Source organism: Aquarana catesbeiana, linkage group LG03, assembly GCF_042186555.1.
Source record: "Aquarana catesbeiana isolate 2022-GZ linkage group LG03, ASM4218655v1, whole genome shotgun sequence".
Taxonomy (NCBI): Eukaryota; Metazoa; Chordata; class Amphibia; order Anura; family Ranidae; genus Aquarana; species Aquarana catesbeiana.
The window spans coordinates 379,485,154-379,506,071 of NC_133326.1; the positions used below are offsets into that span (position 1 = coordinate 379,485,154).

Below are 20,918 nucleotides of genomic sequence, written 5' to 3' on the forward strand. Positions count from 1 at the left end.
CTTTTGCATGTGTGTAGAGATCGATATGCCTGAGTCGAGGACTGGTAAGTTGCAGTGTATATTTTACTTTTAAATTTAGTTTTTTTGGGGGGTTTGCATGAAGTTGGTGCCTCTAAATGTAGTTTTCCCATGTCTGAGTTCCTTCAGGCTTCTATTTTTATACGCTTATTTACATATACAGTACATGCAGACCAGCAGAAGTCACAGTGATAGTAAATGGGATGTACTGACTCTGCTAGGGGTAGTAGAGAAGTTGCATTAGGAAATGAACATGTCTTTGGGAATATCTGTCTATTTTAAGGCGCATGGAAGCATGCAGCCACAAACATCCGTTTTTATAGGAGTGTCAAAGAAAATGTGGTAACATACTGTAGGTGTTTGTGTAGAGTAGACAATTAAAACAAAGAAAGATTTAGCAAAAGTGACAAACCTGACCAGGTTTGTCCTAGTCTCTGACCAACATCCCCTCAGATAATTGTGCTGCTTTCTTGTTAACTGAGCCTGTAACTTCTATAAGGCTGCAGGCATATTACAATGTGTGTAGAAATGTTTTCCTGTGGCCTCTTTTGCATGAAGCATTGAGGTCAGCGTAGTGGTAAAAGTAAACAGTAACTCCCAATTTATTTATTCAGAATATATATAATTTGTACAGTTCTATGCTACAAATCGCAGTTTGACTCAGAAGAAGCACCCTGACTATCAACTACTGTGTAGCCCAATTCATTTTGTCTCCCAAGCCAGGTGAGGCAGCCATATTTTATTTTTCTGTCATACCCTGTAATTAAACTAATAGAGGTAACACTTTTCTGTGCGCACTGAAGAGCCCTTTTCTTCAGAAATATTTCAGCTGTCTGAAGCACAGCAGCCAGCTCTGTGTCTGAGAGAGATAAATCAGGCATAAGTGTCTCTTGCATGCTTTCCAGTAAGTCTTGGCTCTGTCATGACATGCCTGTGGCTTCCTAATTTGTACTGATACATGGACTGTCAATTTAAGTCATTAGTACTGGGGCTAGAGTGTAAACTTGTAATGGACAATGTGGTTAAATAGGCTTTTATTGTAAATTGGGACATTTTATACTGAAAAGGGGTGCTGGGCCCAGAAGCATTTGCCAGTGCTCTAAATGTGGAAGGCACAGTTGCATCGTTCACACCTGCTGCTGGTAGCCTGTAAAACTCTGAGAGGCTTGTCGGCTGCTGCAGCTGGACAGTGCATGAAGCAGTACTTATGTTTAGTAAGGTATGTGCCCAGGGATGAATGTGCGGAACACAGATTATTTGCATTCCAGATGTTCATCCCTGGGCACATACTGCATTAAAATGGTTGTAAAAGCTGAAGGTTTTTTACCAAAGTGATTGTAAAGTCTTGTTTGTTATTTTTATTTAAAAAGTTGTTATACATACCTGCTCTTTGCAGTGGATTTGTACAGAACATCCCTGATCCTCCTCTCCTCTTTGCTGCTCCTAGCCCCTCCCTCCTGTCAAATGCCCCCATAGCAAGCAGCTTATTATGGGGGCACCTGGGCCAAGTTACAGCTCACTGTGTCCATTCAAACACTGGGCTGGGGTCCAGCCCCGCCCCTCTTTCTCCTGATTGGTTGACTGATTTTGAGTAACAGAAGCAGGAGCTAATGGCGCCGCTGCTGTGCCTCAATCAGGAGGGAGAGTCTCGGATGGCCGAGACATTCGTGGACATCGCTGGACTGAGATGGGGCTCAGGCAAGTATTGGGGGGTGCTGGGGCAGCTGCTGCACACAAAAGGGTTTTTATCTTAACGCATAGAATGCATTAAGATAAACTTTCTTCCTTTACAACTCCTTTAATGCATTCTCTGCAATAGGGTAAAAAAACTTTTATTGCCTGCTCTACCCCCCCCCCATCAGCCCTCCTAAATACTTACCTAAACCTGATCCAACATTGTGCTTCAGAGAACGACTGCTTACTCTCTTCTTCCTCACTGGACTCTGTGAGAGCTGCGAGAACCATTAACCACCTTCTGCTCTGTCAAATTCAATGATGACGGAATGGAGTTTGACAGGCTGTTGGCAGTGGGGTAGGATGATGCATTGTGCTAAAATTTTGGGGACCCCTATGGTAGTTTACTGGGATCATTCACAATTGCAAATTGTGGAAGTTTTTTTTAAATTTATTTATTTTTATTATTTAAATAGCATTTCAAATGATTACTACTGGGAAGTTGATAGTGCCATGGCCTCACAAAGGATGTGTGCTCATTTAATTTACCCGTTTTTTTTTTTTTTTTTGTTGTTTTTTTTTAATCTTCTGAGTTCCCCTGAAATATCTGCGTTTTTTTACTATTCTGAGATGTAGTGTAATGACTCTGTGCTATTAATTTAAAAAAATATACTGACCAAAAAAAAATCAGGTCAGCTGCACCCCAGTCTCATCTGCATATTTTGCAGCTCTTATACTATATCATGCTATATCAGCATGAATAGCTCAAGGGAAATATGCAAAGAAGATCCAATTGCCAGTGACATTAAAAGGGTTACAATGGAATAACACTCACAATGTGCAGAGACACTTACACTTACATTTACAAATGTCGATTCACAGCATGTATATACATAATGTCAGATGTCAGATATCAGACTCCGCAAGATGGCGCCTGGCCCCTCCCACCGTGACGTCACACAGGTTCCGGCTGACGCGTTGTGCCCCTGTGGGCTTTCTCTTTCGGGATGCTGCTAACTTGTGTGATTAAGGCGCTTTTGACCGCCTTGATTTATTTAAGGGGTCCACCGCATCAAATGAGGGGACCCCCAATTGGACGCGTAGATGACACTGGTGTCTGTTCATGGTGGAAGATTTCGGATACTGTGAATATTTTTATGGCACACGTTTTCTGGTGACTGTTTATGAACACCTACAAAAATATTGGACTTTGTATAGGGCTGTTTTCACATTTCTGATTAAATTATATGGGACTTTTTTCATATTTTTGGTTTACCATATATACTCGCGTATAAGCAGAGTTTTTTTTAGGCCAGGAATCTTCAAACTACGGCCCTCTAGCTGTTGCGGAACTACACATCCCATGAGGCATTGTAAAACTCTGATATTCAAAGACATGACTAGGTATGATGGGAATTGTAGTTCCTGAACAACTGGAGGACCGTAGTTTGAAGACCCCTGTTTTAGGCTGAAACACCCCCCGCCTCCTCCTCGTCCGTGATAGAGGAACACTGATACAATGCTGGGAAACTGTATCAGTGTTCCGTCTATCACGGACGAGGAGGAGGCGGGGCTATATTCGGGTCGGCCTATACTCGAGTATATATGGTAATTATTGCACATGATCTGTTATCACAGGGTAATCTGAGTGTTGTGGATACTATTTATATTACGGTTAATATTTTCGAATTGGTGCTTAAAGAGTGCTCCGCTGTTTATTGATATTTATTACAATTTTGCAGAATTTTTAGTAAAGAACAATTAACTACAATTACGTGACTGCTTATAAAGGCTGCACAGTTGTTCAAACTCATATTGATTAGAATACCTGGCTCTTCTCTGTTTACCAGTTTTTCCCTCCAAGATCTCCTTATCCTTGAGATTCTAATACTTCGTCCATCATGACAAATATTAATCAAGCTATCACAGTATAATATATTTGTTTTTGGTGAACAAAACTGGCTTTATTTAGTTTGGCAAAGATTAAGATCAGATCCTTTTTTTAGGATTAGTGCAGTCATCAAGCTAATCCCCAAGGGTTTACATTTGTATATAAAATAGTTTGGGATTTTCCTGACCGGTATGTTCAGCAGTTTTTAAGATGGCTGTAGTTACTGTTTTAAAGATAATAGTGACGGGGCTAAATACTTTGTTTCTTGACGTGGCTTTCTCTGGTCCCTTTGCTGCTACTGTGTTCTTTGAAAATTTGAACTTGGCTGAACTATTGGGCACGTGTTCTGTACCCTACACTTACTCCCATGGATGCCTAAGGAGTAAAACTGTTTAGCTTGTTGGGTTAAAACACAGAAGCAGCATTGTTTAGTAATGAGCAACAATCTGACCCACACAACCTCTTGGGCTTTTGGCTAGTTTAACAGTTTATGTGCCAATGAAACCATATAGTATTGTTCAAAACATTTTCTTACACTTGGCCAGATCAACACTGTGCCCAGCCGCTTCATTGTTGTGCCATGCCTTATGACCGCAGTTCAAAACACCTCATCTAGTATAAATAGGTTAGTTTTTTTGTTTTTTGTTTTCCTCTTTCTTCACATGATCGTATATTGAAGCAAGGGGGCAGCTGCACATCCTACTAAAAACTTGCAATTGCAGCCCCTAGGCTGTGTTTTGTTTTGTTTTTTGTTTTGTTTTTTAATTATTATTATTTTACGGATTTGGTTACACAGACATTGTATGGTATATCGTACAAATTAAATGTAGTGGCAAAATGATTGCTATGCTTTTACTCTAACAGCAGCTTTACATAGTGTCTTTGTGCAGTTACAGGTCAGTCGTTGACTACATTGATACTCAATTTGAGAACTATCTCCAAGAAGAGCTCAAGATCCGGCGATCCCTTTTTAACTTCCATGACTCTAGGATACATGTATGTCTGTACTTCATTACACCAACTGGGCACTCCCTGAAATCTTTAGATCTGGTCACCATGAAGAAGCTGGATAGTAAGGTAGTGACATGTCCTGACTACTTTTTTCCTTGATGTTGCTTGTTACACGGTATAAAATAAGTTGGATTTTGTCCCGTTTCTGTATGTCCACTTTACTAGGAAGTCTATTTGAAAAGTGCTGTACAACGAGGTTGGTATAGAATTCAAAAAAAAAAAAGCCACTGGAGATCAATTTAAACTTTATACTTTTGTATAGTGATTTGTACAGGGCTTTTTTTCTCAGAGAATAGGTGCAGGAGCTCCCCCTTTCTGAGCCACTCCCTTTCTCCACCCCTACCTACCTCCGAGCACCCCTCCTTGGTTCCATCCCCTTCCCACCTCCCAGTACTGCCCTTACTGACAATACAGAACCAAGTATCAATTTGTGGTGCTAAGTAATCCGTAAGGAATTTGGTAAATATAAAAAGAAAAGCAGTAAAATAGAGCCCCTGTCAGCAACAATAGATCCACAGCCAGCAACAATAGACCACCCCAGCACAAACCCCCCCCCCCAGGAACAATAGGCTCCCAACAGCAACAGCAGATCTCCCCGCAGCCAGCATCAATAGATGTTCCGTCAGCCAGCAACAATAGACCCCTCCCTCAACAGTAGATCTCTCCCAGCAACAACTGACTCCCCAGTAATATAAGACCCACCCCCAGCAACAGTAGGTCTTCCACCAGCAACAATAGACTTCCTCAAACAATAGACCCCCATGCAAAAATAGATACCCTCCATCTAGGATAGATCCCCTAATAGTGAGTATCAATAGACCCTGCAGAACACCCCAGCACCACTTGCTGTCAGTGGTGAAGGTGCCGGAACTGCGTCCCCCAGCGTTCCCGCTGAAAAAAAGCCCTGGATTTGTACCTAATATTTCTATTTGTTATCGTCATGAGTGAAAAGTAAAATAAAGTGTAATCCTGTAAATCTATGTTCTTTCATACACCCAGCAGATGGAGCTCTAGTTAACTTTTAACGTTATCCATATCTACTTTGTTGTGAAGAGATTGTTTACATAGCTTAGTAGCTTGTACTGAAATGTATACACACAAGTAAATGAGTCCAATGAGTGGGACTTATCCCACTCCATCTCTGTCTTGGAGCTTACTAAAAGCTTACTACTCTTGTTACTGATGGTTGAACAGGACAACAAAGAGAGCAAAGGTAAATGTATTCTCTGTTGTGTTGCGTGTAATAAACTGAGGTTTGTATTTAGCTGAAGATTGCAGAGTGGCACAGCTTCAGAGCACTTGAGATCATTGGCACCCACTAGTTAAAGTATCTGTTAAATAAACTCCTGCAGTATAGCCTTAAGCTGGTACACTAGTTAGTATGAACATTTGTACAGAAATTCTTAGTACCTTGACTTGATGAATGTTATTGGAAAGTACTTCAAAATTTAGTTTTATTTTTAACATTCAGTTTTGGAATGAGTGTTCTTTTCCCAAAGTAACACATACTGTTTAAAATACTTTCTCCTCACTGCAATTGAATATCAATATTGATTTGACACCACTAATGATTAAATTAATCAAACAAATGTTCTTAAAACAAAAAAACTTGATTAAAATTCTACTACCAGCTTTAAGTCCATCAATTCCTGTGTCTATTGCATTGTATCTTTTCAAAGGCACTGTGTAATTTACTCCCACTGTTCACCAAGGCTGAGGCATATTAATTTCTCCATTTACCCCCGGTGGCCACAATCTGCCCCAGGGCCGTGACAAGGGGTGGGCAGGTGGGGATTTGTGCTGGGAGTGCTTTGGAGGGGGGATTTGAACTAGGAGGGTATGTTTGGGGGGAGAATTAGTGCTGAGAGTGGGGGATTTGGAGGAGGGCAGAGAATTTATGCTCAGAGGGAAAATTTTGGGGGTCGAGGATTTGTGCTAGGAGGTGGCATTTGTGGAGGGAGACGATTTGAGCTGGGAGGGGTGATTTGTACTGGAAAAGGGGAAATTTTTGTTTGGGGAGAATTTATGCTTGAGGGATAAGTGTGAAGAATAGTGTTCAAATTTTAGGGGGTGAGGGAAGAGATTTTTGCTGATACATAATGCTCTTACGTTTTGGGGTTGGGGAGGGGCACCAGTTGGTATTTTCACCTTGGGCTCTAGATGACCTTGTCCCCCCCCCCCCCCCCCCAAAGTCTGAAGGACAGTAAACTGACCCTGCGTTTAGAAAGTTTGGAGACCCCTGGTCTATTGTATATGGAACTCGCTTTTTTTGAACTTGCTATACAGAATTAAAGCAGGACCGCAAGAGCTTTGAGATAAGTGGCCACGGATCTTGTAGATCAGTCAGATGTGCCTACAAGATCTAATCCAAAAATCTATAATTTTTCTTTAGCCCTGGTTCACATATCTGCGGTATGGGAAACGCAGCGAATCCTGAGCGTTTCCCGCACCGCATTGAAATCTCACTCTGGTTTTGCGATCTGCCACTGGTGTCAATGTTACATTAATGACCCCCCCCCCCCCCCCCCAAAAGCAGGTCGCAAAATGCAGTGTGTTTGCAAGAATCCGATTGCATGCTCTCATTCTGGTGTGGCAAAAAAAAAAGGCAGTACCTTTTGTCGTGTGGTGCAGTGCGAATTGAGCCCATACAAAATGAATGGGCTCAAATCCCACTGCAAAGAATCGCAAAATGTATTAAAGTGCTGTGTAAACTGTCTGCGCTATATACATCCTGTATAATAATGTGATTTGAGTAGGAATGCGGTGCGATTCCTATCCGAATCACATGCCGTGTCCCACACTGCACGGGTGTGAACCCACGCGTACGCATATATTTTGGCTTTGCCTGAGCATGCCTGAATGTTATCTAAATAACAAAAGGCAGTGTGACCAGACACCTCCAGACTAAGCTCAGGATCTTGGAGGAGGTGTGTCTGATTGGACAACATCTTCAGTACGTTCGAGCACTATTTTCCCTGAGATCATTGAGCTGGGGATTTCTGCGTGCCCATGTGTGTGGGCACAATCACATTAAACGTTTTCCTAGATCAGGGATGGATAAATTCAGAATAGGTCTTGAGATACTTTTCCTAGTGGTGTGACTGGAGAGGATTATCTGGGATTATAGGAGACAGTGGCCACCGAAACAAGAAGTGCGGGGACGCATTCCACAAGCTTTTTTTTTTTTTTTGCAGAGTGAGGACAGAAAGTGAAGCCAATTCTGTCCATCAGAGACTCAGACAGCAAAAACCTGAAAAGTTTTGGATGGATTACGTTTCGTTCTTTTTCCTTATAAATTGTCTACTTTGTTCAGTGCTGCATGGCAAGGCCTTTCTTATGAACATCTGTCCTAGACTTTGTTCTTGCTTATTAAGTTGAAAGCATAATAGATGTTTGCTGGGAGGATGTAGAGTTGCACACCTCCCTGTTTGATCTCATCCAACATAACATATAACAGGCCTCAGTAAACTTTCATTGGTTAAATTATACCGTAGATGTTAGCCATCAAATTGACCTACTGTCAGCGGAGGAGACACAAAATGCGATGCACTTTGACAATGGAGTAACAACTAGGGGGGGTTCTAGGCGGTGTGGATAAGATAAACAGGCTGTCTGAAAAACACTGGCCATTTATATTGCTGGGAGGAGAGAAGAGTGGAGGAACACTGCACCATTTACATAGCAGCTGGCCACAGGGTCTGTTCTCAGTTGTCTTGCTCCTACACACTTTACTCTTCACATGAATGCACCCTCCTGCCCTGTACTAGGAAAATCTCCCTGCTATTTTTTTTTTCGATGCAGTAAATCGATGAAGATGGCTATTGCTTTCAATAGGTTGCTATTATGGGAAGAGATATGCTGTTGAAGAACTATGCTCTCCTGTATGTACCTAGATTTCAGTTGATAATTTGCTCCCCATAGGGCCCTTTTATATATAAACACACGGCAGGGACTCCATACATAATAGATTGTCATCTAATCCAGCCAATAATTATTTCATTGAAAAACTGTAGTGTAGGCACCCCTGGTCAGCAGACTTCAAGAGAAGAAACTACCTGGAATGGACTTTATTGACCAATCACTGCTGCTCCCATAAGAGAAGACCAGCTCCAGGGTGTTTGCACAAGACATAAACATGTATGTGTAGCTAGTACAGTCGTGTGTGTTTGGGCTATAATTATTTTCCTTTATTTTGCATATAACTAAAGGTACTTTTTTACTTTGTTTCAGATAGAGGATTTAGAATACCTGTCAGGCTTTCATTGCTGTTTGTGTCCTTGTTAAACTCCATTTACACCTAAACGTTTTGTAGCTCGAAGCTCCAGAACGCTCCCCATCAAAAGTGTAGTGTACCTTGAAGCTCAAAGTATGGGAGCTTCTTTTGAGTTCCAGCAGATTAAAATGGAGAAACGCCTGGAAAATGTGTATATTGCATTTTTTTTCTTTCCTTAGTAACTAGCTTTCTATTCGCTAAAAACAATAGAAAAAAAAAAAAAACACGCTCACGCAAAAACACTCAAGGAATGAGCCTGTAAAAACATCCAAAAACACTTAAGTCAAGTTTGAATACAGCCTGAGACACTAGGGCGAGGAGAGTAGTTCTTACAGCCTAAAAATCGCCTGAAATGTACCTGAAAATAATAATGCTTGATTCAAGTGTTTACAGGCATTCCGTCAATAAGTCTCTAAGGCCAAAATTGTCCAATTCTGCCTAAGAAGCGCTCATAAAGTAAGTGAACAGCCACCATTTAAATTACGTGGGATTTTGTTTGTTGAGAGCTTTGGAGCTTTGAGTTACTGAATGCTCTGGTGTAAATGGGGCCTTAGGGAGATCATGTTTACCATTCTCATCCACAAGTGAAAGTCCTTATTTTGGGTACAGGAATAGAGGGGAAATCCTCAAAGGTCAGTACTATTTTTTTAGTGACAAGGGATTTCCTCTCCCTTCCTGTTTTGGCTACTGAACAGGAAGTGAAGGGAATTCTCCCTAATGGGACACAGATGGGGGAAAAAAAATGTGCCTTCAGTTTTACTTTAATAGTCATGTAGTACCTCAATCATTCTACTGCCATCTTATGTCCGTAAAAAAACTTTAATGGTGCTCAGAGCTCTTGCTGTCCTGAGCCAGTGCAAATCTTATCCGATCACCTAACTCTTTCCCTTCTCCAAACTCAAAAGTACAGGGCTCTAAACCTCTCCCTCTAAACACTTAAAGCAGAATTTAATTCTATGTAAGCACTACAAACCGAAAACAATATTCAAGGCAATTGTTAATGCTCAACTATTTTTTTTTTTTTTCTTAAAATAATGAACATGTTCTACTTGCCTGCTCTGTGCAGTGGTTTTGCACCGAGTGGACCCGAACTGCCTCTTCTTGGGTCCCCTGCTGGCACCTTTGGCGGCTCCTCCTCTGTGTCTGCCCTAATAGCAAGTGCTTTCTATGAGGGCAGGCTTGATCCTGAGTAAGGCCGCATGCGTCCATAGATGCACACAAGGTGGCTTAGACCCACCCCCTGCTTGATTGAAGACAGCAGGAGCCAATTGTTCCTGCTGCTGCCTCTGTGCCTGTGAACATAGAAAGCAGTAATGCTGCTCTCAGGCACATCACTGGATCAAAAGAGGAGCCAGGAAAGTATTTGGGGGGTGCTGAACCACTTTAATTCATTTTTTTAATTTCATGTTTAATTTAGTTAATGGAATCCATATGCCCTTAACTCAGGCATGCAACAGAAGTGGATGGTTTGCTGAAAAAGCCCTTCCTCTCTCTTTCCCCAGATGAAAGAAAAAAAAATACCCATGAAGACTCCTGGGATGTATGACATTATTTTTGCCTAGGCCAGAAATCAGGAAGCAACGGAGAATGTGTAAAAAAAAAAAAAAAAAACAAAAAAAAAAAAAAGTTTAAGAGTAAATAATAAACTTTTCTATCTGTTTACTAAGGCTAGCAGCATATTGGTTAAAAATAGTCAACTGTTACCCCCTACCTTATTTGAAGACATCCAAAGCTAACCTAGAAAGGTAGTGCAGGCAAGCAGTAATATAACTGAGGTTAATGGTTCTAATTCTGGGATCGGGTATCTGGAAGTATAGGTTACCGGTAATTGCCATGTGTCTGTGATGCTAGTGACTACAGAGAGCTGTCAATGTCTGATCTAAAACGAGCCTCTATTGTCCAATACATGAATGGAAGGCCAGTGCCTACATTTGATATTACCACATGCATATGGCAGGATTTGGTTGCATTTATTGATGGAGAGGTCAGATCCTGAGCTATAACCAGATGATGCACTGATAAATGTCACTCTCAGATTATTCATTCCACAAGTTTGATATAGACAGTTGTAGATAGCAGGGGATGTGTCCAGCACATAATTAGCAGGTTAGAACTATTGTACCCTATGATTAACCCTGTATTTAAGGCTATGTTCACAGTGCAGTGTGTTTTATGGTTTTACACCGCTGCTTGTGTTTTTTTTTTTTTTTTCCCTGCAACTTTATTCCTGTCACTGCACACCAGCACAGTGCGTTGCGCTGATGTGCATTGACATTCAGTGCAGACATGCTGCATTTTTCCGCATACCATACCACACCACACCAGTATTTTGGTGTGAATAGGGCGCATAAAATATAACTGTTGTCTGTGTGCAGTGACCTGTGTGTATCCAGAGCAGACAAACATGGGTCACTGCACAAGCTCTAGTTCACATAAAATGACTATTGGACTTTGTCTTTGTTTTAGTCTTTTGTGTGATTTTCAGTGGAATTATTCTATCTAAAAGCACATTTTCTAATTCATGGTGTGTAAATCTTTTCTCTTAAATTCCCCTTTCTGTTCTCTAGGTGAACATCATTCCCATAATTGCTAAAGCTGACACAATATCTAAGAGTGAACTCCACAAGTTCAAAATCAAGATTATGAGTGAGCTGGTTAGCAATGGCGTCCAGATTTACCAATTCCCGACTGATGACGAAGCGGTGGCTGAGATTAACTCTGTCATGAATGTAAGTAAAAAGGACTTGGAATGGCATGGCAGTGAAAATATTAGTGGGTTGGTTAGCGATCTGTTCTTCTTAACACAGCCCATACAGAAAGAAAATGCTTGCATTTTCTGAATGAATGCAAAGCATTCTCTGATTGGGTGAAGTAGAAAGCATGACTTCATCGCCCGGGCCTCTCGACCAATCAGAGAGTACTTTGCATTTATTTAGAAAAATGCAAAGCATTCTCTGAATGGCATCTGTGCCAAGCAGCTGACTTCCTGTGTTCAGAATGCAGCAGGGCAGCAGGGCACAGGACGTGGAAGCAAGTGGAGATCAATATCCATACCCAAAATTCTTCTTTATATATTTTACTTATGTTTATAGAAAACCTTTTGACAAAGATCTTGTCAAGCTTTAGTCTTTCTCATTGTGTTTTGATAGAGAATTAATCTTGGCTTATACCTTGGAATTTCCTGTACCTGTTCTCGGATTTTATGTTATCTATTATTATACATAATGTTACTACATCAAGCATTGATTTTCTTTCTCTTGAGAACCTGCTTGCTTGTTACTCCTATGTATGATGTAGTGCTCCACTGCTCTCTAGTGGCGGACAAGTGACTACAAAAGCTGGTTTTAGCTATGGTACCAGGTTTGTTTTTTTTCTCCAAAATCTTAGCTGCTCCAGCAAATGTTGTTTTTTTTTTAAGGCTTATTACTCTCAAATTTAAGAGCTCTCCGAACCGTTGAAAAAATATTGTTCTCATATACTTTGTTTGTGACACTGTGTTCTTTTGGCTATCAGTAATTCATTTTGTTATCTACTGTTTTCACTTGAAGATCAGTGGATGTAGAAATGACCCCAATGACACCTTGACTCCACTCCTACAGATCTGTGTACATAAGTTGTCCTGCATGTTCAAACAGTGCTGCAAATCATGGCAAATTCTTTTCATAGTAGGCAGGATACAGATTACCTGTGCACTTTCAGAAGTGCAGTTTGCAGGTTTCATTCATGCAGCAGCTTATCTTTACACTCCTGAAACAGAGAGGTACAAATTGTGAGATTGAGTGCTACAAGGAGGAAGCTTTGGGTAACAAGGTGCACCAAAATATTCAGATTTTTTTTTTTTTTGACATTCCTTGTACGCCCGTTTTTTTTTTTTTTTTTTTTTCTCTTTTTTTTTTGCATGATTAAATATTGCCAATTATTGTTTTACATCATTTGTTGTTGCCCTCACGTTACTGTTGGCTCTCATGTCTGATCCTGTATCATATTTATTGATATATCCCCATTATAATTTTTGTGTTTTAGGCTCATCTCCCATTTGCTGTAGTCGGGAGTACAGATGAAGTAAAAGTTGGGAATAAGCTGGTGAGAGCCAGACAGTACCCATGGGGTGTTGTTCAAGGTATGCGTGAACGGAAAAATGTTTTTTGTGTGTAAATATTTAAAGTGGATGTAAAACCCATTCATGAAATCTGACCTGGCCACATCTGTCTGTAGTGTTTTACTTATCGCTCTCAAAATCCATAAGTCCCATGTCTTTCTGCTGCTCCATTCCTCTGTTATTAAAATAGCAGCTTCTGACAAGCTCTCCGCCACATGCGATAACAGCAGCTGGAAGTTTGTGCGGGGAGGAAACCTGCAGATAGATGAGCAGAGAACTGGTCTATTCACAGCACAGCTCTGCAAGTTACTTTGTTCCTTTGCCTGTGTAGAAGGAGGGTGGGGGCTGCCTTTCCTCCAATCAGCTCATATACAGTGTATGCCCAGACTCCCCTCCCACGGCTGAAATGGGTAGAAACATTTCTAAAAGGATGTGCACTTTCTAAAGAGTCTAGAAAGCTGAAGACAGGCGATATACATGTAAAACTTATGTAGGCGTTTTTTTGTTTTTTTTTTCATCTCTGTGTATCATCTGAGGCTGTTCACTTCACTGGGTATATGTGACTTTTCCAATCTTGTTCTTGTTGTGTATCCCACTGAGGAATGTTTACCGCTCAGGTGAGTGTACTTGCTATAGTCCCATGCAGAGGCTCGCCACCATACCAACCGCGGTGGTGTGCGGCCATTATTTCTCTCTCCTGTTGTGTATCATTTAAAATTTTATTTTTTTCCAGGTACAGTTGAAACCTTTTTGCATGTATTTTATAGTGTTTCTAACATTTGTTTCTCCCATAGTTGAAAATGAGAGTCACTGCGACTTTGTGAAGCTGAGGGAAATGCTGATCCGGGTCAATATGGAGGATCTCAGGGAACAGACACATACGCGCCATTATGAGCTGTACAGGCGTTGCAAGCTTGAAGAGATGGGTTTTAAAGACACTGACCCAGATAACCAACCCTTTAGGTAGGTAAAAGGGAAGGGTTGGAATTTTATGCTGGAACATGTTATTAAAATTCTCCAATGGGACTGGTTAAAGTGTTTGTTAAGCCATATAAGAGAAACACTGCCAGACCCTCTATTAGAGCCTGGCAGAGAACACTACATCAGTCTTTTATAAAAATGAGCGCTGTAAATACCGACTTACAATGATCTTCAGGCCGGTCACGTGATTCGCGGCTGCTGCTGGCGGCTTCTGCAAGAGGGGCCGTAATCTCCATCTGACGTCAGCCGGGGAGATCACGTGCCCGCTCAGCCTCTCCTGCAGTAGCCCTGGAAACCGTCAAAGTCACGGCCTAAAGATCGCACTAAAACGGTATTTACAGCGCTCGTTTTTATAAAAGACTACTACAGTGTGGTATGCCAGGATATAATAGAGGGGCTGGCAGTGTGCATTTTTAATTTTACTAATAGCGGGGGAGGGTGGGGGGACACACAGACGCAAGCTGACAGGCAGGAAAGAGGGGGTGAGGGGGAGAAAGGAGAGCAGAGGAGACAGCAGCGTGTGACTAAGGGACGCACGTAGACCACGGTGGTCAGGGCGCAGTAGCCCTGATTTTCATGGTCTGTATAGAGAGGACAGTCAGGAATTGGGAGGGCTCAGGAAGTTTTTTTTTTTTTTTTTTTTACAGTTTAGAGGGGAGCAGATTACACCGCACAAGCACTGTGCTGTTCTGCTTTAAAGGACCAGGAAATCATTTTTATTTTTTTGGGGGTTAACAAACACTTTAAAGATACTGTATGTCAGCACACATTACAGCTGTACAATTTACAGCAGTTCCATGGTGCATACAGTCAGATGTAAAACCATTGTAAGAAAAGAAAAACTGAATTAAATATATCTAGTAACTGTGCAGTTCTACATTATATACTATCACAATCATTTGATTTGTATAATGCTTAACGACATGCTGTCACAAACAGCTGAGCTCACATTTATTTTTAATATGAAATTTTAAGTGGACGTTCCAAGAAAAATGAAAGGCCTTTGTTACTGCTAGTCCCTACCCCAAACTAAAATTGTAATTTTAAAAGAATAGCTTTCAGTAAAGTGTAACTAAAGGCATAACATTTTCTTTTTAGTTTTGGATAAGAATGCATATAGAGTGCAGAGGGATTAGAACATCTGTAAGGTATTATTGCTTTCTTTGCTCCTGTTAGGAAGATTCATCCCCTCTGTATATCCTGTTTATTGTTATCCTATGGGGACACTGGTTCTGGTGACGAACTGGGATCCCCTCACTTTGCGGGGATTTCCTCTCACTTCCTGTTTTGGCTATAGGACAAGAAATAAAGGTAGATCTCCCTAATGGGACAGCTGACAAAATAAAAAACCCGACTGGGTGCTCTATCCAAAATGGAAAAAAAAAATGTTTTGCCTTTTTAGTTACAGTTTAAAAAAAAAAAAAATTCTAGTACTTCCTGGTGATGCAGGCAATATCCCTATGCCTCACTGATGCCATGTGAGAAAGCAGGGGGATGAAAATCGTGCAGGAATGCAGTCTTACAATGGGCTGGATTAGGTGACCCCAGCTTTCCCGTGATGCACAGTCAATGGAATTTAAAACGGCCCTAATGGCACTTTTCTGTCAGTAACATTAAAGAACATATAAGGAATATCCCTGCTAGATGTGCTTAAAAAGTAAATAAAATTTTAAAATGATGAATAATACGGACAGCTGCTAGCACAGGTCAATAGATAAACAACCAATAACAATCAATATACATATAGTGCAGCACTATCACTCAATGAACGTGTATAGCATGATCTCAAAAATTGTAATAAACATTGTGAAAGGTAAATAGGGAAAAAACAAAAAGGGGTTAAATAATGAGTTCATCAAAAAAAAAAAAGTAGTCCATAACGCATCCAAAAAACTAGGGCTGTTACTGATTAAAATTTTCGTGTTCGATTAGTGGATTTTTTTTTTTTTTTTTTAAATCGATTAATCAACTAATTTCGATTAATTATAACGCACATACAGATCCAACTACTTTTAGCTTTTGTTATGGCAACGGCCGAAGCCGGACATAGAGGGGCATGGCTAGGATATCACACCTCAATCAAAAGCAAGCGCCGCCGTCATGGCAACAGCAGAAGCCGATCCGCACAGCAAAAATATCACAGCTTATCAGCCTCTAAGGACAACAATGTTAAAAACGGAGGTTATCAAATTTGCCTACACTTAGCTCACTGAATGATCCCAGTTAACCACATCCATATTTACCATCGCTGTCCGGTGACGTCAAGGATATTGACGTCACGGACATCGACATCACCAGACTCCACCGCCCTTCCCTTCGTTAGCAGACCGTGGCTCTTGGGGAAGGGGGGAGGAGTCCGGTGACGTCGATGTCCGTGACGTCACTGGATCTTCGACAGAACTCCCTGAAGACCCAGAAGCCGGCGGAGAGTTGAGTACCGAGCAAAAGAATTTTGATCGATCAAAAAAATTAACGATTAATCGAGGAATTAACCTTTTTAATTTCCACAGCCCTAACAAAAAAAAACTAAAGTCAATGAAAGAAGAAAAATAAATTCCAGAGTCCCAACAGATCAGAATCCAACAGGTGAGGGATAGAACAGATGATGATGTGCATAAGAGAGCCAACTTCCCCAGATCCTCTGTGTAAAACACCTCCAATGCAAAAGGATGGCAGCTTACCAGAATGTGGTGGCTTCCACATTAATGGAAAAGCCAACAACGCAGTAGGGAAAACTTTTCCCAGGTGTATCCATGGAAGTGCTGGCGGTCCTGGCGTGCTTTAAATCACAAATTCCTACCCAATGCATGTGCATTAAAATATAAAGAATCATAGCGTGATACTGTATAAAAGGTGGTTTATTGAATATAAAAGATGCATACATGATGAATGATAAAAATGAGCGTGTTGTCATATAAAATGCTGCCGCAATGGCCATGGACAGATTATCGAGCGGCAGAGGAGCGTGGCGATGTCACGTCTGGTCCCACCAATGGGTGGAACCAGCACCTCTATGGATACACCTGGGAAAGTTCTCCACTGCGTTGTTGGCTTTTCCATTAATTTGGAAGCCACCACATTCTGGTAAGCTGTCATCCTTTTGCATTGGAGGTGTTATACAGAGGATCTGGGGAAGCTGGCTCTCTTATGCACATAATCATCTGTTCTATCCCTCACCTGTCAGTAACATTACCAACGTGCAGCAAATTCAAATTGTTCTTCCTACCACCACTTTAAGAATCTGTCAATATGGCAGTGCCATATTCTTAAAGAATCACCACCAGTTCTCAAATTAGAAATCCGACAGTACGTTGATGTGTTTCCCCGTTTAGAAGATTATTGAATTGTCTGGCAATGTTATGACGTGTAATTCCTAAGTGCCTTTTTGTTTAAAATATAAAAAAAAAAAACGTACAGAGGCACACCAATACTAAGGGCAGGCAGTGCCTGTTGTCATGTATGTGACCGCTTCCCAGAGCAGGCAGTGCCTGTTGTCATGTATGTGACAGCTTCCCACACAGGGCTGTATCCCCATTCAGCTGTCGTCTGGAATATTCCCTAGTCCAAAACTAAATGTAAATGGGGATATGAGTGATATAATTGCCCATATGTGGCAACGGTGCGTGGAACCTGATGGGTAACTAGTCTCCCAGTCTGCTTTACTTTTCAGTGACAACGCATGGCAGAGGGCAGATTTGAAAGCTTCTTTTGGACTGAATAGCGGATCCATCCATTGCCGTGCGCTATCGATCAAAGAGTAAAGCGGTCCTGATGGGGAACTAGTCTGTCAGTTCTGCATCAGACTCCACCCCAGTACAAAACTCCCCAGCCGTGCGCCTGACAGTGTGATGTGTGCAGTGTCCGGAGGTGGGAGTGAGTGCACTGAGGAAAGACTGTATGTTGTGGACACTCCTTCCTTGGTACAGACAAATTCATGTACCTGTCTGTGACAAGTACATGAATCGGACACAAGCACCAACACTATTGGTGCTGCATCCTAACTGATTTCTAAAGGCTCTCTACAACTTCCTGCGCTTTGTGTACTTTTCTTTTAATAATTCTTGTGCTCTCAGTCTTCAGGAGACTTATGAAGCTAAAAGAAAAGAGTTTCTGGAGGATCTGCATCGGAAAGAGGAAGAAATGCGGCAGCTGTTTGTCAGCAGAGTGAAGGAGACAGAATCTGAGCTGAAGGAAAAGGAGAGGGAAGTAAGTGCCTTTTTCCGATGATCCTAGTTCAAACCAAGCAACTAAAACATAGTTTGTTATTCTAATAAAATAGAAAACAAAATGAAGGCATTACCGCCATCTAGTGGTAGCTTCTCTGTTCATAATGTATAACTTATAATATACAAAATATACATATGGTAAATGTAAAAGATGATAAACATCAGATATCCACAATGTTATGATATCAGAAATTGCCTTGAGGAAGGCAAGTAGTGATCTGTTTTTGCTCATGAATAATGCTGCAGGCTTCATGAGAATATATCTTTCTGTTCTTGTAGCTTCAAGAGAAGTTTGCACATCTGAAGAGGATACACCAAGATGAGAACCGAAAGCTAGAGGATAAGAGGAAGGAGCTGGAGGACGAGATGAACTCCTTCAACAGGCGGAAGATGGCAGTGGAATCATTGCAGCCTCAGGGATACCAAGCAACTTCCCAGCAGCCTTTAAAGAAGGATAAAGACAGAAAAAAGTGAGTGTTTACTTGTGCTCTTATCACAGTTTTTACTTCAGTATTTCTAAGTTGGATGTAGGCACATGAGGACATAGACAATTTTGCTGGCATCCATCAAACTTGGGGGAGCTCTGCTAAGGCCTGTGAGTTCTTACTGCTGCCATAGACATGGGTACTAACTATCTATGTAACTATGTCTATGGCAGCAGTAAGAGCTCCCATGCTTTAGCTGAGCTTCCCTAAGTTTGGTGGGTGCCTGGAAAATTGACTGTCCTCGTGTGCATGAGATTGCAAAGTTGTTGTGTTTTTTTTTTTTTTTTTTGTATAGTCTTTGGTAAATAAGGCTGTTCATTCAGATGAAATAGTGTTCACTGAGCTCTATTTCCTAAGTTATCAGGAAATAGCTGTGTCTTTACTTAGCCCAAACACTGTGACATGATTACATTATTACAGGTATTTTATTTACGTAATGCTTTACATACTGTACATTGTCAGTCCCTGTCCTCAAGGAGCTTACAATATATAGCCCATATCTCACATGCATACCTGCACATACTAGATCTAATTTAGTCAGGAGCTAATCTACTAACTTGGAGTGTGGGAGCTAACCAGAGTACTCGGAGGAAACGCACACAAGCACAAGGAGAGCATGCAAACTCCATACAGGCACACTATAGTTGGGATTTAAACAAAGGACCTAAGTGGTGCAAGACAGAAGTACTAATCACTAAGCAACTGTGTTGTCTTGCCTTGATCGGTTTCCGAATTCCAATTTCGATTTCTTCCACCTCTGCATGCCCAGTGCAGGTAAAAAAAAAAAAAAAAACTCCATGAAGTGGATTGCACCTTCTCCCCAATCAGGGTAATAGTAGGTTTCAGGATCGGAACTAGAAAATGTGCTGCTCCTGATTTAACAAAAAAATAAATATCTTCTCTTTTAAATGCATATTCCGGTCCAGCATGACAGTTTTTCATTTAGGCAGTTTTCACATTGGTGCGCTGTGCTTTGGTTGCAGCGTTGGGTGTATCAATTTTCGTGCACTTTACCCACGGTTTAAGCCACAGTCCCATAGACTTTCTATTACGTTGCATGTTTTTGCAGATGATGCAGCATGTGGGACTTTTGGTGCGCTTTCAGAAGATGCATTAACGCACAACTTAATAGAAAGTCTATGGGACTGAGCTAAAACTGAGGATAAAGCACAAAAAAACAAAAAACAGACACACCTGCACGGGAGCCAAACTGCAACACACTAGTACCTGCATTGAGCGCATAAAACCTACTAACTGAGCAGTTTTTCCCTTGATTTTATCCAGTATGCTGACTGCTCTTTTCTGACTGTATAGGCTAGACACAAATGGTCCAATTTATCAGTGAGGCGGTGGGGGGGGGAGACAGCACTAGCTTATTAGTGGAGGAAGGTGGTGGGTGATCTAGTATTAGTCAGCCACGATGTTACAACGCATCAAATCACTTCTACTCCTGACATGACTTGGCAGTTTGTGTCTGCAGGTGACCCGTAGATGTTGGCTTATCCCTCAATAGAGTCAAAAACCTCTGGAACAGGGGACTCTCTACTAAAGTCTATGGGTACCTGCACTGAATCTAGCAGCTGGGGATCATAACGTAAATCTGTTACAAGGGAGGCTGTCATTGCTGACCATTTCTTCTGAAATAGCTAGTTGCCTGGATGCCCTGTTGATCCTATTGCTTCAATATTTTCACTCTCTGATCTAATAAAAAATATGCAGATAAGGTATAGGGCATGTATTCTGCATACTTGTTCTAGATCGGTGACTCAGAAAATATAAAAGTCAGTGTGTCGAGCAACTAGGTAGCAGCCGCCGAGTGGTCTAAGACTTTAGCACAATAGCATTTGTTCCTGGATAGCAATAGCAATAGATGTTAGCTGGTACCTGGAGTTGCCCTTTTAAAGCCCCATTCTATGCAAAAATATAACAACCTTCCCATCCACCTCTAACCCATACTGCAGAGAATCTTTTTTTCTTACCTGATGATATTCTTCTCCTAAGTCCCCTGCTAATTCAGCAATGCAGACGGTCCCTCACCTGTTGGTCCTCTACTATCCCCTCACGCCAATGGGGCTTCTCTTCTGGATTCTGAGAGGACCCACCACTGGACAGCAAAGAGGAAATGTCCATGTCATTCAGGCAGTGATGTGGACACCTGAAGTATTCTGTGGGTAATAAAGAAAGAAGGCTCGGGACTGCAGAGTCACATGACTGCAGCTATAGGGGAGTGCAAAGGGAATATAGTCAGATTTTAGTTTTT

The 20,918-nt window shown here is 41.4% G+C and overlaps 1 protein-coding gene across 3 annotated transcripts in view; it reads left to right on the plus strand.

Annotated features, from left to right (window-relative positions):
* Window positions 1-20,918, plus strand: part of SEPTIN8 (septin 8) — a 186,966-nt gene that overhangs the window by 88,271 nt on the left and 77,777 nt on the right. For 2 of the 3 annotated variants that reach the window (XM_073620666.1, XM_073620668.1), the window contains exons 4-9: window positions 4,474-4,660; window positions 11,435-11,596; window positions 12,891-12,987; window positions 13,761-13,929; window positions 18,021-18,153; window positions 18,453-18,643. In XM_073620666.1, the coding sequence (XP_073476767.1) occupies window positions 4,474-4,660; window positions 11,435-11,596; window positions 12,891-12,987; window positions 13,761-13,929; window positions 18,021-18,153; window positions 18,453-18,643 (939 nt within the window). The remainder of the gene's footprint in view (window positions 1-4,473; window positions 4,661-11,434; window positions 11,597-12,890; window positions 12,988-13,760; window positions 13,930-18,020; window positions 18,154-18,452; window positions 18,644-20,918) is intronic. The other variant, XM_073620667.1, reaches the window with a different exon arrangement.